Source organism: Mastigoproctus giganteus, chromosome 11, assembly GCF_048544385.1.
Source record: "Mastigoproctus giganteus isolate SK-2022 chromosome 11, ASM4854438v1, whole genome shotgun sequence".
Taxonomy (NCBI): domain Eukaryota; kingdom Metazoa; phylum Arthropoda; class Arachnida; order Uropygi; family Thelyphonidae; genus Mastigoproctus; species Mastigoproctus giganteus.
Genome location: NC_143585.1, coordinates 119,254,685 through 119,270,479, shown reverse-complemented (window position 1 = coordinate 119,270,479; position 15,795 = coordinate 119,254,685). Strand labels below are relative to the sequence as shown.

General features: G+C 37.0%; 1 protein-coding gene across 1 annotated transcript in view; it reads right to left on the bottom strand.

The window, feature by feature from the left end:
* The window catches only part of Mitofilin (inner membrane mitochondrial protein mitofilin), a 283,542-nt gene that overhangs the window by 238,916 nt on the left and 28,831 nt on the right, over nucleotides 1–15,795 (bottom strand). The window contains exon 2 of the mRNA XM_090385394.1: nucleotides 14,934–14,992. Within this exon, the coding sequence (XP_090241520.1) occupies nucleotides 14,934–14,992 (59 nt within the window). The remainder of the gene's footprint in view (nucleotides 1–14,933; nucleotides 14,993–15,795) is intronic.

Genomic DNA, 15,795 nt, shown 5'->3' with positions numbered 1-15,795 from the left:
TTTTTTTTTTGTGGTCGTAAGTGCGGCCGGTCATAAGTCGCATAGATTGTAAGTCGACGACCAAGTGTATTTGGATCTTAGAAAGACTTTTGATACTGATGCACATGGAAGACTGCTGCACAAATTGGAGCAGTGCGGCATTAGAGGCAAATTGCTGCTATGGATAAAGGGATGGTTGAGTGGGAGAATACAGAGTGGTGTAGACGGCCTGCAAGAGTAGCTCATGGTGTCTTGTCAATGATATGGACTAATGTTATTAGTGGAGTCCCTCAGGGTTCAGTGTTGGGTCCATTGTTGTTTTCTGTATTTATAAATAATACTGATGATGGTATATCAAGCTTAATGTCCAAGTTTGCATACAATACAAAGGTTGGCAGGGTTGTTAAGGACACTACTGACGCTATGCTGCTGCAACAGGATCTGGAAAGGTTGCACAGATGGGCTGAGAGGTGGCAAATGAAGTTTAACATTGACAAATGTAAAGTACTACATATGGGAAACAGCAACTCCAGAGCAACATATCAACTCTGTGGTACTACACTGACAGTGGCAGAGAATGAAAAGAACATGGGGGTAATTGTGGAGGCAGATATGAAGTTCTCTGAGCAGAGCAGACGGGCTGCAAGAGTAGCTCATGGCATCTTGTCAATGATATACAGGAATTTTTCTAGCAGGGATAAGGAGGTGATTATTCCCTTGTATAAGGCAATGGTCAGGCCACACCTTGAGTACTGTATACAGGTCTGGAGGCCTCATTTCAAGAAGGATGTAGAGCTGCTGGAACGAGTACAGAGAAGGGCAACAAGATTAGTGAATGGATCAAAGGGTTGCTCTTAGGAAGAAAGGCTTAAGTTTTGCAAATTACAGTGTCTGGAGACTAGGCACCAGCGAGGTGATCTGATAGAGGTGTATAAAGCCTTGAATGGTTTGAGAATGCTCAATGCTGATGGGATTCTTCCTCTTGCTCAGAATGCCCTCACCTGAGAGGGCATAAATTCAAATTGAGGAATGACAGATGTAGGATAGGATAGATGTGCGGAAATTTGACTTTAGACAGCGGGTAGTTGGTTGGTGGAACAGACTTCCATCCATTGTTGTGGTAGCTGATAGCCTAAATAAATTTAAGGCTCAGCTGGACAGGTATTTTGAACGAACGGAGGGGTGATATGGGAGTGGATTTTTTTTTTTTTTTGGCTGATGCTGCATATGCTTGCTTTCTTGCATCATATGCCTCTACTAATGCTAATATACAGGAATGTTTCTAGCAGGGATAAGGAGGTGATTATCCCCTTGTATAAGGCAATGGTCAGGCCACACCTTGAGTACTGGAGGCCTCATTTTAAGAAGGATGTAGAGCTGTTGGAACAAGAACAGAGAAGGGCAACAAGATTAGTGAATGGAATGAAAGGTTGCTCTTACGAAGAAAGGCTTAAGTTTTGCAAAATATAGTGTCTGGATGGTTTGGTTTTTTTTTTTTTTCAATCTGCCCCAGATTGATTGGAATAAGTGGAATGGTAACTCACCATGGGGAAAAAATTTTTGATGTGTAAACATCTTTGGCAGCACCTACTAAATTTCAGACGGTAGTAAACCAATTTGTCACAATTTTATGAAATGGAAACAATGTCAGTTACTTTCCGGAGAGGGTCTGACACTAACTCAGTTACTTTCTGGAAGTGACGTCAATGACATCATTTCTGTTCTTTCTGCCTTTTCCATGGTTAGACCAGTGCAAAGCATCATGGGAAAGGCAAAAAGAACATAGTCGGGAGAGGAGATTGTGCAAAGGATCATAGGAGGTGATCTTGAATGCCCTCAGACCTGGCATAAATCAGCTGGTTGCGGAAAAATGTTTATGATTCGGGGCATACCACTTAGGTGGCTTTTGGCTAACCATTGCCACCTGTGGCAGAAACCTTTTGGTAACCACAGAAATGGATATCTTGAGGGCAGCGTGCACAGTAATTCCATCTATCACAATAGCAGCCTTACCAGTTGAAGCGCATTATAGTACCCATTTGTATTACTGAAGCAGTTGTATATATCCATCAAGAGACGAATCATAAACATTTTTCCGCAACCAGCTGGGCCAGTCAAGAATATTTCAATCAGTTACATGCAAATTACATGCACAAGTAGAATCTTTTGCTTGTCATTGGCCATTCTCATTAAGTTGCAGAAGTCCTCATTGATCATCAAGTTTTCACGTTTCTTTTCAATTGCACTGAGTCAGTTGTGTGGCAAGCTTTAGATCCTCATTCATCTAGCTGTTTGGATGATTGTAGAAGTTTCGAAAGGGATCTTCTTGCAGTCACGTTGCAAGGCTATGCAGGTCATAACCACATGCTTCATCAGGATCTCCGTTGTCGTTGTTTTGACAAATCGTCGTACATATTTCAATCATTTGGTAGATGACTTTCATCAACCAGTGAAATACCACCACTTTGCTTATTGGAGGCTTGAAGTGGTGAAACTCATGTTACTCAAAACCTATAGTACTTAGTACCACAGTACTAAGTACTATAGGTTTTGATACCTTTTGTGTTTGGGGTTTTAATAAAAAAAAAAAAATTTTGCGAATGCTCAAGTCCAATTCTTCATACAATTTATGCTGTTCTAGTATGAGCTCCTCATTGTCATTGTAGATCTTGACATATTTCATCTCTGACAGTATCTGTTTCCTCATTGCAAAATGGAACGTGCAGCATTACCATCTCCAACTTGTACTCATTGAGATCCTGAGCCAAGTCATAGTTTCAATAACATATTATGTGTGGATACTGTCGTTTCTTGAAGATCTCGTTAGCGCTGCATATGACAAAGCATGACAGAATAACATGAACCAACATGATAGTATGATTGTAACAATAAAAATACTTGTATTGTTTCAACCATACTATTCAATAAATGCCTACAATCAAATGGGTAATTAGGATATTGGCTCTTCCAAATGGTGATTCAGTACAGTAAGCGGTGGGCGTGTGCATAAAACATTACATCGTTCATACTAAATATTTCAGACTGAAGTATAATGCTAATATCAATAACATTGATTCGGTAGAGTAAGTAGTGGGCATGAGCATAAAACGTTACATCATTCATGAGTTCGATTCCAGCTGTTCGAAATTTAGTAGGTGTTGTCAAAGATGTTTACACATAAAACATCTTTCGTGATTACAGGGTACACACGTGGTTTTTTTTAAATAAACAATATGATTATTATTTGTATCAGCATGTTAGAGAAAATACTAGACGTGAAAATATTCTTGACCTCATCATTACCCACAAATCAGATGACATCACAGGGCTTAAAGTACATGTCTTCATCTTCCAACTGACAATCATGCAATCAGTAGTTAGAAGATGAAGAAAGGTGATGCAATAGTTAAAGGTAAAGGAATGGGTTTTAATTTCAGAAGAGGGGACTCTGATAGTTTAAGGTGCTATGTGGCATCTATTAACTAGGCACATTGAAGAGTGAGGGCAAATACATTTGAATTATAAAATACCTTTAAAGCAAAAAGATGCCATGAATGCACACATACCATTAAGAAAATATTGCAGGAGGAGAATGCCAAAATGAATGGATGAGGAGCTGGCTGGTTAAATAGAGCAGAAAAAGATAGCATGGGATAGTTACAGAGTGACAAAAAGTACTGAAGCCTACAAGTACAGGTTGATCTGTAATAGTACCACAAATAAGGTCATGGAGGGCAAGGCTCCTTATGAGAAAGCATTGGCTAAGAGAACAAAGAATGGGGAAAGGATTTTTTATGTATGTGAATAAAATGAAGAAGAAATCTAATCAGATTGGACCCTAGTGCATTGGGTGTGGGGAAATTCTTAGATACACCAGCTAAGGTTGTGGATGATGTAAATAGGCATATTTGCATCAGCTTTTACTTATGAAAGACCCCTCATGGTAAGAAGAGGCTGTGCGAATGAGGGTGAACCATATTAAATTAGTGATTTTGTAATTACAGATGACTGTTTATTAGAAAAACTTTTGAGCATAAAGGCAAGTAAGGCTCCCAGAATGGATGTTTTGAGGGAGACTGCAAGAGAGTATACTGAGATTAATTATAAAGGCATCTTTGAACTCTAGGGGGATTCCCTTGGATTGGAGAAGCGTCAATGTATTTCCAATACATAAAGGCGGTTCTAAGAGTGAAGTTGGTAGACCAGTTAGTCTAACTTCAGTAGTATCAAAAATCTTAGGGGCAATGATTTAGAGTACAACAGATATGTCATTCCGAAGGACACACAACATGTTAAGGGAAAATCATGTTTAACTAACTTTGTAGGCTATTTTGACACAGTTACTCATCAGCCAGATATAGGGCACAATTTCGACATGGTTTATTTCGATTTTAGAAAAAGCATTTGACTCAGTCCCTTGTGAGAGGTTACTGTATAAACTAAAACATGCTAGGATTACTGGAAAGATTCTAAGGTGGATTGATGTGTAGCTGCAGGGCAGAAGACAGAGGGTTGGGATTAATGGATATTCTTCAGATTGGCATAATGGCAGGAGTGATATCCCACAAGGATCGGTTTCTTGAGCCACTGTTTATATTTTTAAAAACAATATCAATGAAGAGATAAAAGGCGTTATATCAAAATTTGAAGATGATGTAAATATTGGTAGAGTCGTTAATGATCCATGCCAAGCAGTACTCCTTCAGTATGATTTGAACAGACTTCAAAAATGGTCACCTATGTTTTAATGTAGCAAAATGCAAGGTCTTGGGGAATAACAATCCAAAAATATATAATACACTTAGTGGGACTGAATTAAAAACAGCAGAGGAAGAAAGGGATCTGGAAGTTATGATACAGGAAGATATGAAGTTTTATGAACAGTGTAAACAGGCAGCCAGGAAAGCCTATGGTGTCCTAGTGATGATTCATCAAACATTATCCTCATGTGGTTAATGAGGATAATGGTAGAGGTAGGGAGATCATAATCCCACTGCATAAGGCAATTGTAAGACCACATTTGGAACTCTGTGTTTAAGTATGGAGACTTCATCTGAAAAAAGACATCACGCTTCTTGAAAGGTTCCAAAGATGGGCAACTCACATGATGAGATTAGTAAAAATGCAACCACATGAGGAAAGACTAATTGTGTGGGCTACAGAGTTTGGCAACCAAGAGCCTCAGAGATTACCTGATTGAGGTTTATAAGGCTCTGAGATGGGTTAGTAAAATAAAGGTGGAATTTTCACTGTTATAAAGAATTCCAAAAAGAGGGTTCATAAATTCAAATTACAGGGGAAGAGGTTTACACTAGATTGTAGGAGGTTTTCTTTTAGCCTGCATGTCAATGATTGCTGGAAAAAATTGCCTTTGCAGGTAGTTGAGGCTGACAGTTTCAAAAAATTCAAAGGTCAACTGGATTGTTACCTATGTGAGGAGGGAAGCACATAATTTATATTTTCTTATCTACTTTTTTTTTTTTTAATTTGGCCAGTGCAGCAAAAGCCTGTGGCTTCCTTGCACTATATAGGGAATACTCTTACTTTATTATTATTCCTAAAATCTGGCTTAAGAAATTTCTAAGATGGCCAAGCAACAGAAACTTACGGCACTAATGAAACTAAGAAATACCAAAGTGTAATTTATAAAACTGTTCTGTGCTCTTTCAATAAATGAATAAGTCCTATTTCAGAAGCCTGTCAGTGAAGCATATTATTACAAAATTGGAAAACCACTGTCATCTGATTAATTATATAACTAGTGCTCAAATTGGAAAATATTAACTACTGAATGCTATTATTTCACAACAAAAACAAGATTAAATATATTTTTTGTCAAAATATTATCCAAGAACTGGTGTATAATGCAAACATTATACACCAGTTCTGATATTCAGATGCAACAATTAATTGTGAACGTGTGAAACAGTAATAGGCAACAACCACATTAACAATCGGGGAAAAATGGATGTTCAACAAATTGGACGTTGACCAGCATTTCAAAACTGAATTCAAGTACTGTATGTATACAACTAATATGATTGAATTCAAGTACTGTATGTATACAACTAATATGATATCAGATAAATTACATATTAATAATGGGGGGGGGAGAGAGAGAGAGAGAGAGAGAGAGAGGATTTATATGCATTAAAACAAAACATACTTATGCACAAATCTATGCCATAAAAAGGAGCTAAATATGCATCAAAAATAGCAAAATATGTTCAAAATACATATTTAAATATCATAGATACCAATGGCGAGAGAGTTCATGATAAGAGGCTTGTCAATCAATTCAGCCCTGGAGAGATTGTGCAAGGATCAAGGGGTAGAATTTTTTTCAGCTTGGTCTGTGCTTCCTAACAGGAGAGACTGCTTCTACAGAGATGGGATAGACTTAAATAGAAAAGGTGCAAGAATATTTGCTGATGCTATCAAGGCAGTGTTTTTTTTTTTTTTTTGTTTGTACATCGACTTCTGTGGCCATAATGCACCTCCTAAAGTTTTTGCATTTTACACTGATCCAAGCCCGAGGCAGGATTCGAACCCGTGATATTTGGGTTGCCAGGCAGGCACTTTATCCACCTGGCTAGCCCAGTCGGGCTAGCCAGGTGGATAAAGTCACAGACAAAGATTAACAGTAGCCGCAGGCAGAGGTAAAAACAATTCTTGTGCTGCTTCTATTGTAATGAGCAGCAGGCTAGAGAGCAAGCTGCTGGGAGTCATGGGACATGGGCTGTGTTAGGGTAACAAGAATAAGAATAGGTGCATGAATACTTGCATGTACAAAACTGCTAGAAGTATAGTAAATAAATTTGATGAATTTGAAGTGCTGATCAAGACATCAAAGGCAGATATTGTTGGGATATCAGAGACATGGTGTCACACAGATATAAGCAGTGCAGAATTGGAATTTGAGAAGTACAATGTGTACAGAAAAGATACACAGGTTAGGAAGGGGGGGGGGATTATGCTGTTAGTTAAGAAGTGCATCCAGTTGACATGCTGAGTCAGTTTGGTGTAACATAAACACTGGGAAATGGAAAATGAGAGTGTGTTATAGGTCTAATGACTCTGGTGAGTACAACGAGCAGCTGTGCAGAGAAATAAGAGTGGGCCAGTAAATCAGAATGACTTGTAATGGGGATTTTAACTTTCCAGATATTGACTGGAACTTGTGGTTTGGTCACTCGCACGCTAGCAAGACTTTTGTGGATTTACTTGAGGATCGTTTTCTACAGCAACATGTTCGAGGGGAAACCAAGGGGGTAATACTCTTGATCTGATTATCAGCAGTGGTGACTCATGCATTAGGAATTTGCAGATAATGGAACCACTAGGAGACAGTGATCACAGTCTACTGATGTGGGATTTACTTAAAGATGTAACTACCATCAAGGGTAAAGGGAAAGGTTATTGTTTCCATAAAGGTGACTACAGTGGTCTCAGGCAGTTTTTGATTCTGTACACTGGGATCAACTGATGATGTTAAAAACAGTGAATTGTAAATGGGAGTCATCAGGGAATTAATCTTGGAAGCTACTATGCTTTTCATACTGACTAAGAAATACTGTTCTAGATAGGATTAAATGGACATCAGATGAACTAATGAGGCTCATGGCAGAGAAGAAAAATGTGTGGGATGCATATAAATCAGCAGGTGACACAGAAGCCTATGGCAGATATAAGCTAGTCTGTAATCAAGTCACAAAGGAGGTTAGGCAAGCAAAGGCTGATTATGAGAAATCCTTGGCAAAGGATGCAAAGAAAAACAACAGGCTTCTTTAGTTATGTAAACTCTAGAAGGAACGGAATGACACAGATTGGTACACTTGATGTTGGTGGTTCTGCTCAGATAGCTGAGAAACTGAATGAGTATTCTGCATCTACATTCACACATGAGGAATTCTGTAGGGAAGTGGAGGATAGAAGCTATTAAACTCTAACAGGTGGCTAAATAATAGAGAGCAAAGTGGAGGAGAAATTGTTGAAGTTAAACATAAAAAAGGCACCTGGGGCAGATGGAATCTATCCAGTTATATTGAATGACAGGTTGTTAATGACAGTAAGCAAACCCTTAGCCATAATTATGAGAGCATCCTAATAGTTGGGGGAGGTCCCCATGGACTGGAGATATGAAAATATATCCCCAATTCACAAAGGGGGTTTCAAAGGGTGATGCAAATAATTAGAGATCTGTTAGTTTCACTTCTGTTCTGAGGAAAATAATGGAGTCACTGGTTAAAGAAGTGAAGCAGGATCACCTAGACAAGACTGCAGTAACAGTTCAGACACAACATGGGTTTGTTAAGGGGAAGTCTTGTCTGACCGATTCGATACTACGAAGTGGTCTCAAAGGAACTTGATGCAAAAAATAATTTTGATATCATAAACTTGGATATCAGGAAACCATTTGACACTGTTGCACATGGAACACTGCTGTACAAATTGGAGCAGTATGGCATTAAGGGCAAGTGGCTGCAATGGATTAAGGGGTGGTTGAGTGAGACGGCAGAGAATGGTAATAAATGGTTACTGCTCTAAGTGGACTAATATTATTATGGCATCCCCAAGGGTTCAGTGTTGGGCCCATTGTTGTTTTCTATATTTATCAATTATCATTGATGATCTTCACACAAATTTATTATTAGTGGAGTCCCCCAGGATTGGGTGCTGGACCCATTGTTGTTTTGTGTATTTATTAATGATATCAATGAAGGTATATCAGGCTTAATGTCCAAATTTGCAGATGATACTAAGTTATGTTAATGATAGTAAAGACAATATGCCACTGCAACAGGATCTAGAAAAGTTAGGCAGATGGGCTGAGAAGTGGCAACTGAAGTTTAACATTGACAAATGCAAAGTACTGCATATAAATAGCAGTAACCCAAGAGAAACATACCAAATATGTGGTACTACACTCAGGGAGGTGGAGAATGAAAAAGACCTGGGGGTAATTGTGCAGTCGGATATGAAGTTCTCTGAGCAGTGCCAGATGAGCTGCCAGAGCAGGTCATGGAGTTTTGTCAATGATATTTAGGAATTTTGCTAGCAGAAACAAGGAGGTGATTATACTTTTTTATAAGGCAATGGTCACGCTACACCTTGAGTACTGCATACAGGTATGTAGGCCTCATTTTAGGAAGGATGTAGAGTTGCTAGAATGAGTACAGAGAAGGGAAACAAAATTGGTGAGAGGAACAGGATTGGTGAGAGGGTTCTCTTACCAGGAGAAGCTTAAATTCTGTATGTTGCATCATCTGCAGACTAGGTACCTGCGAGGTGATCTGATTGAAGTGTTCAAGGCCTTGAATTGTTTGAGCAGGCTCAATGCTGATGGGATATTTCCACTTGCTCAGATTAAGAACCTGTGGGGGCATAGATTCAAATTGAGGAAAGAAGTTGTAGAACAGATGTGTGGAAGTTTGCCTTTAGCCATTGGGTAGCTGATTGCTGGAACAGACTTCCATCTGTTGTTGTGGAAGTTGATAGTTTAAATAAATTTAAGGCTGAACAAGACAAACACTTAGTGTGACCAGATGGGTGAAATGGGAATTTTTTTTTTTTTTTTCCTTTTGTTCTAGAAGCTTGCTTTCTTGCATCATATGCATCAACTAATGCTAATGTTGTAAACAACTTTCTTCAGTCTAATCACTGGGTGCCTCTGCAGCCAGGTGGGCAGGAGCAGCAGTGCATAGCACACGCTTCTTGATTAGACCGGGGTTTGAGCCCATCACCACCAAATACGGAGGATGCGGAAAGGTCAGGGAATGACCACCGCATATCCCCGGAACAATATGGCCTTAGTTACTAATGCTCTTAAAAACCAAATGACAACAACAACAACAACAGTCTAATCACTAAACATGAAAGCAAGTCCACAGGAACACTTGCTAGCAACTTTCCTGATAATTTCCACCAGTTTATCATGGTGGAAATTATCAGGAAAGGTGGTTTATCACCAGTATATAGCAAAATATGGCTTTGCTATATTTTAACAGAAATTCGAATATGATTAAAAGCTGCCATAGCCAATAGTCAAAAAAAAGGACACATTTGTACACACATTCAAGCTGATTGTGGTTCAAGCCTGTATGACTGGTAGATACAGTAATGTCCTTATATTCTCTCTATCTCATAAACTCTTCTGACTTTATGTAGTCATTCTTTATGTGGTATTAACAGGATATTTATTTATTTATATTGGAATACCTTAGCAACTCTCGCATAAAAGTGAAAAACTATCTCTTTGACATCATCAAAATATTGCTGATAAATGAAGTAGTTTCAAAGAATTGTATATAAATATAACCGGCAAGAGAGATAAGAGTAATATCAAGCAAAACAGTTTTTATGCTGTTCCACATACAGAGGAGAACCTTTAGGAAAACTTTTTTTACAGACAAAATGAAACTATTATGAAAATATTTACATCAGGAAACTTGTCTGCCCAACCAAGTTAAGTTGTGTCTGGTTAGAACACGTCCGGTTATTCTGTTGTCTTTGCTATATAGGGATAGAACAGCATTGGCAACTTTAAAAAGCAAATTTTCATCATTCTCCCTGTAGGCCATAAAATTTTAAGAAAATCATTCACAAATAAAACAACCACTCACAAATGCTGGAAAGAATGGCAAACAACTGTTTTACATGCTCGATGTAGAAGTTTCTTCTTCTTCAGTACATAACTTTGCTGCAATCATATTCACTACAGACCTACCATGAGTTGGTATTTTGGGTACCAATGCTTACATGTTGATTTAACTGTAATTTTTTAAAAACAGTTCACTTCTTTTGAACAAACCTGACAAAATATCACTTTCCGCCTATTGCTGTCACTGTTTTGTCTCACCCACTGCCTAAAAAGAGAAGACTTTTTTAGGCAGTCAGTAAGAGGAAACAGTAACTTAGTAGTAGTAATAATGGCAAATGATGCAAGAGCGCAATCTTATATATATCATAAGCCAAAAAAAAAATAATAAAAAAATCAACCATCCATATCCTCCAAGGATTTGTCTAGTTCTCCCTTCAATTTATTCAATCCATCCACTTCACAAACAGATGGACGCCTGTTCCAACAATCAATCGCTCGCTGGTTAAAGGCAAACTTCCACGCAACTGTCTTGCAACCATCCTTCTTCAACTTGAATTTATGCCCCCTTGTGTGAATTCTCAGCAAGTGGAAGAATAACATTAACATTCAGATTACTCAATCCATTCAAGACTTTAAACACCTCAATCAGATTTCCCTGCAAGTACCTGGTATCAAAACACTGCAATTTGCAGAAATGAAAAAACCTTTCTAAGTAAGAGCACCCTTCTGTTTCCTTCACCAATTTGGTTAACCTTCTCTGCACCCTTCTAAAAGATCTACATCCTTCCTAAAGTGAGGCCTCCAGACCTGTATACAGTACCCAAAATACGGCCTAACCATGGCCTTATATAAAGGGATAATCACCTCCTTATCCCTGCTAGCAAAGTTTCTGTATATCATTGACATGAGCTGTCCTGGCAGCATGTCTGCACTGATCAGAGAATTTCATGTCTGACTGCACAATTACCCCTGGGTCTTTTTCATTATCTACTACCCTGAGTGGAGTGCCACACAATTGATAAGTTATTCTAACCCATGTGCAGTACCTTGCATTTGTCAATATTAAAATTCAACAGCAGGCTAAGGTAAAGAAAGACAACATGAGAACCAGGAAACTTTGGGAAACTTTTACCGGTCAAAAGCTTTTCCCGGTACTGCAGCTTCTCCCTGCATTCTCAGTAAACAGATGGTGTGTTATCGGTAGTGGCAGTAGAAGTCAATAACAATGTATTGATTAGTTTTTTCTTATTATTAAAAAAAGTTTATCGAGTTCATGTGTGGGCTGAAATTTACTTATGGGTACACCCCCAGACTGTCTCAGTGTTAGGGTGTTTATAACCCCCTTTCACTGTTTTAACCCGATACGAAAACAGCTTCTACAGACAGTGCATATTATCGTAGTAGATGTAATTTGCAGTAGAAGTAATTTTCCTATTTGGTTAAAACAGCGGGAAGGGGGGATAAACACCCTAAGACTGAGGCAGTCTGGAGGGTGTACCCGTAAGTAAATTTCAGCCACAAAGGCATTACACTCATGAACTCCAATAATCTGCTTTTAATAATGAGAAAAAACTAATCAATACATCATTATCAACTGGTGTACCCGTAAGTAAATTTCAGCCACAAAGGCATTACACTCATGAACTCCAATAATCTGCTTTTAATAATGAGAAAAAACTAATCAATACATCATTATCAACTTATACTGCCATTACCAATAACATGCACCATCTGTTTACCGAGAATACAGGGAAAAACTGCAGTACCGGGAAACGCGTTTGACTGCTAAAAGTTTCCCGTGGTTCTCATGTTGGCTTTCTTTACCTTCACCCAACTGCCTTTTCTCAGCCCATCAACCCAATTTTCCTAGATCTTGTTGCAGTGGCTCACCCTGGTGACTGTTGTTAACCACCTGCCAACCTTTGTATCATCTGGAAACTCAGATATTAAGCCCGATATATATTCATCAATACCACTGATAAATATCGAAAACAACAATGGACAGCAAATGGTCCTGCATTGCTTCTTTAACCAGCAATTCCATTATTTTCCCTGGAACAGACATTAAGCTAACAAGTCCAGGGGCTCACATCTGGTGAGTATGGGCTTGGCACACCCAGGGTCCTGAGCTGGATATCATCATCCTTCCCTTTCTTGGTGATTCATTTCTACTTCTCTCTCTCTCTCTCTCTCTCTCTCTCTCTCTCTCTCTCTCTCTCTCTCTCTCTCTCAGGGTAATAAGGAATTTTTTTTTTTTTTGGCCAGTGCAGCATAAGCCTCAGGCTTCCTTGCACCATATGGCTAATAATAATAATAAGTCTAATTACATGTTGCCTTTTGATCCCTCTTTATGAATTGGGGATAAATTTGCACTTCTCCAGTCCATAGGGACCTCTCCTCTGAATCCAAGGATTCTCTCATAATTATGGCTAAGGGTTTGCTTATCTCTTTTCCTGCCTCTCTTGATATAATTGAAGATTCCATCCAACCCATGTGCCTTTTTTATGTCCATTCTCAATAATTTCTCTTCCACTTTCCTTTCAGTTATCACAGAGTCATTTAGCTCCTCGTTAGAGGTTGATAAAATTCTGACATCCAATTCCCTAAAGAATTCCTCATGCATGAATAATGCAGATGCAAAATACCTATTCAATTTGTCAGCAACCTGAACAGGATCATCAACAGTTAACCCATGACATCAAGTGGCTCAATGTAATTTAACCCCTTCCTTCCACTGTAATATAAGCATAGAAATCTTTGTTGTTTTTTTTTTTTTTTTACCAGAGACTTCTCATAATCTGCCTTAGCTTGCCTAACCTCCTTTGTGACTTGATTATATACTAATTTATATCTAACATAGGCTTCTGCATCACTTGATAATTTATATGCATCCCATGCACTTTTCTTCTCTGCCACATGTCTCAATAGTTCATCTGACATCCATTTTAAATCTAAGCTTTGAATAGCATTTCTTTGTTGGTATGAAAAGCCTAGTAGCTCCTTTGATTAATTCCCTGAATACTTCCCATTTAGAATTTGATTTAGAACTTGATAACGGTTGGAAAAACAATTTCACTAAACAATTCAATGTTTCAAAGAAAGCAACTGTTTTTGTGTTCTTCAAAAAATGAAAACTAAACAAAACAATTAATAATAATAAATAATAATAATACATATTAATGATAAGATTGCAATTAAAGCACCTACAATGTTTCTTTTATTGCTAGAAAATTTATGATATATATATCTGTGCATATAAGTTAATCTAGGTAAAAGCTTATTTAAAGCTCATTAAGGGTAGCAATTAGAACATACTTCAACTCTGAGATAAAATTTGATCTTCTTTTATTGTTCTAAGTTGTAATCAATACCACAGTTGCAAATTGAATTTTTTTTTAAATTTAAATTATTTTTAATGCAATCAACAGCTTTTCTTGTTTTGATTTAACATCTAATTTATATTAATTTTATATTATATTCAAATGTCATTTTAGTTTATATTAGCTGTATATTAATTAATTATATTAGTATTATATTAATTTATATTAGTTGTATATTAATTAATTATATTAGTATTATATTAATTTATATTAGTTGTATATTAATTAATTATATTAGTATTATATTAATTAATTATATTAGTTGTATATTAATTAATTATATTAGTATTATATTAATTTATATTAGTATGTATATTATAAATAATTCCAAGTACTTCCATCCCAACTTAATGAAAGAATTCCCAAGTTGAATTCTGAAAAGTTGCCATATTAATTTTGGAATTGGCAGTGTTCAAGATCTGGAATTTATAATTTCTTACCATAAAGTCTCCAATCAAATAATTTTAATATGGAAAAGTGCCTAAAAATGACTGAACTACAGATGTGTTTTCCCCATGGAAGAAGGAGGGGCAACAGACCACTGAAATGTATGGTCTGGTTTAAATGAATTGTTTAAATTAATTAAATTTGCTAAATTAAGGCAAAATGACACTGTTGCTCATTCATCAAAGCAGCTAACAGATTTAATTTTCCGTGACTTGATCAAATCCATTTTTAGCCAAATGGTACTCATTTTTACCCCATGTTTCTTGACTCCTTTGTAATCAAAAACTATTCTGTTAATTCAGGTATGACTTACATTGCTTTCCAGGTAATTTTTTTTTTGCACAATTTCTCTATTAAAATTTTGAGAAAGTGCTACTGAATGAAGTCAAAACAATTCTCAAAGATATAATTGCACATATGTAATATTATGTAACTGCCAACTAGTTAACAGTTTTGTCATATCACTCTTCTAAGAAAAAAATGAATATTACACACTAATACACATAAAAAGAGAACGAAAACTATACCCTTTTGAAGGTGAGACTGTGGACTGCAATCGACGTCCATTCCTCTCAGTTTGAAAACTCTATTAAAAAGAAATTTTTTCTTAATCCTCATCCTAAGCAAATAACCAGATGCATAAATTGATCTAGACACAACATATTAGAAAATTCACTTATAGTTAAATAGTATGAATTACACAATCTGTGAAGGAATATATACTTAACAGAAAACTGCCATTCTATGAGAGCGTATATCAGCAAATGACTCTACATTTTCTGTCATTTTTGTAACAAAGATTCACCACAACTAGATAAATCGAGAGTTGTTTAATCTTGTTGTGGTACAATAGATATAGATTAACCAATAATTTTATTGGTTAATCTATATCTACTCTACCACATGCCTGGTTTAACATGTATGCAACATAGCCTTAAGCTGTCCATTCCATACTGAAGTACACTAAATATATAATACACAGTGGCACCTGATATTATACTCTGTGTTAATTTGAGTAATGCTCTAGAAAAAACATTAACTTGTGGTAATTTGTATAATGTTCTATAAAAAACATCAACTTGAAACATAAAATATTAGCTGTAATAAAGAATTATGCTAAAAAACATCAAATGGTACAGTAAATATTAATACCCTAGTAATATCCCCAGGGGCTCACATCTGGTGAGTATGGGCTTGGCACACCCAGGGTCCCCAGCTGGATATCACCATTCTTCTCTTTCTTGGTGTTTCCCTTCTACTCTCTCTCTCTCTCTCTCTCTACCATTTTTTTTTTTTTTTTTGGCTGGTGCAGCATAAGCCTCAGGCTTCCTTGCACCATATGGCTAATAATAATAATAATTTCTTTATATCATACATGCCAATCAACAT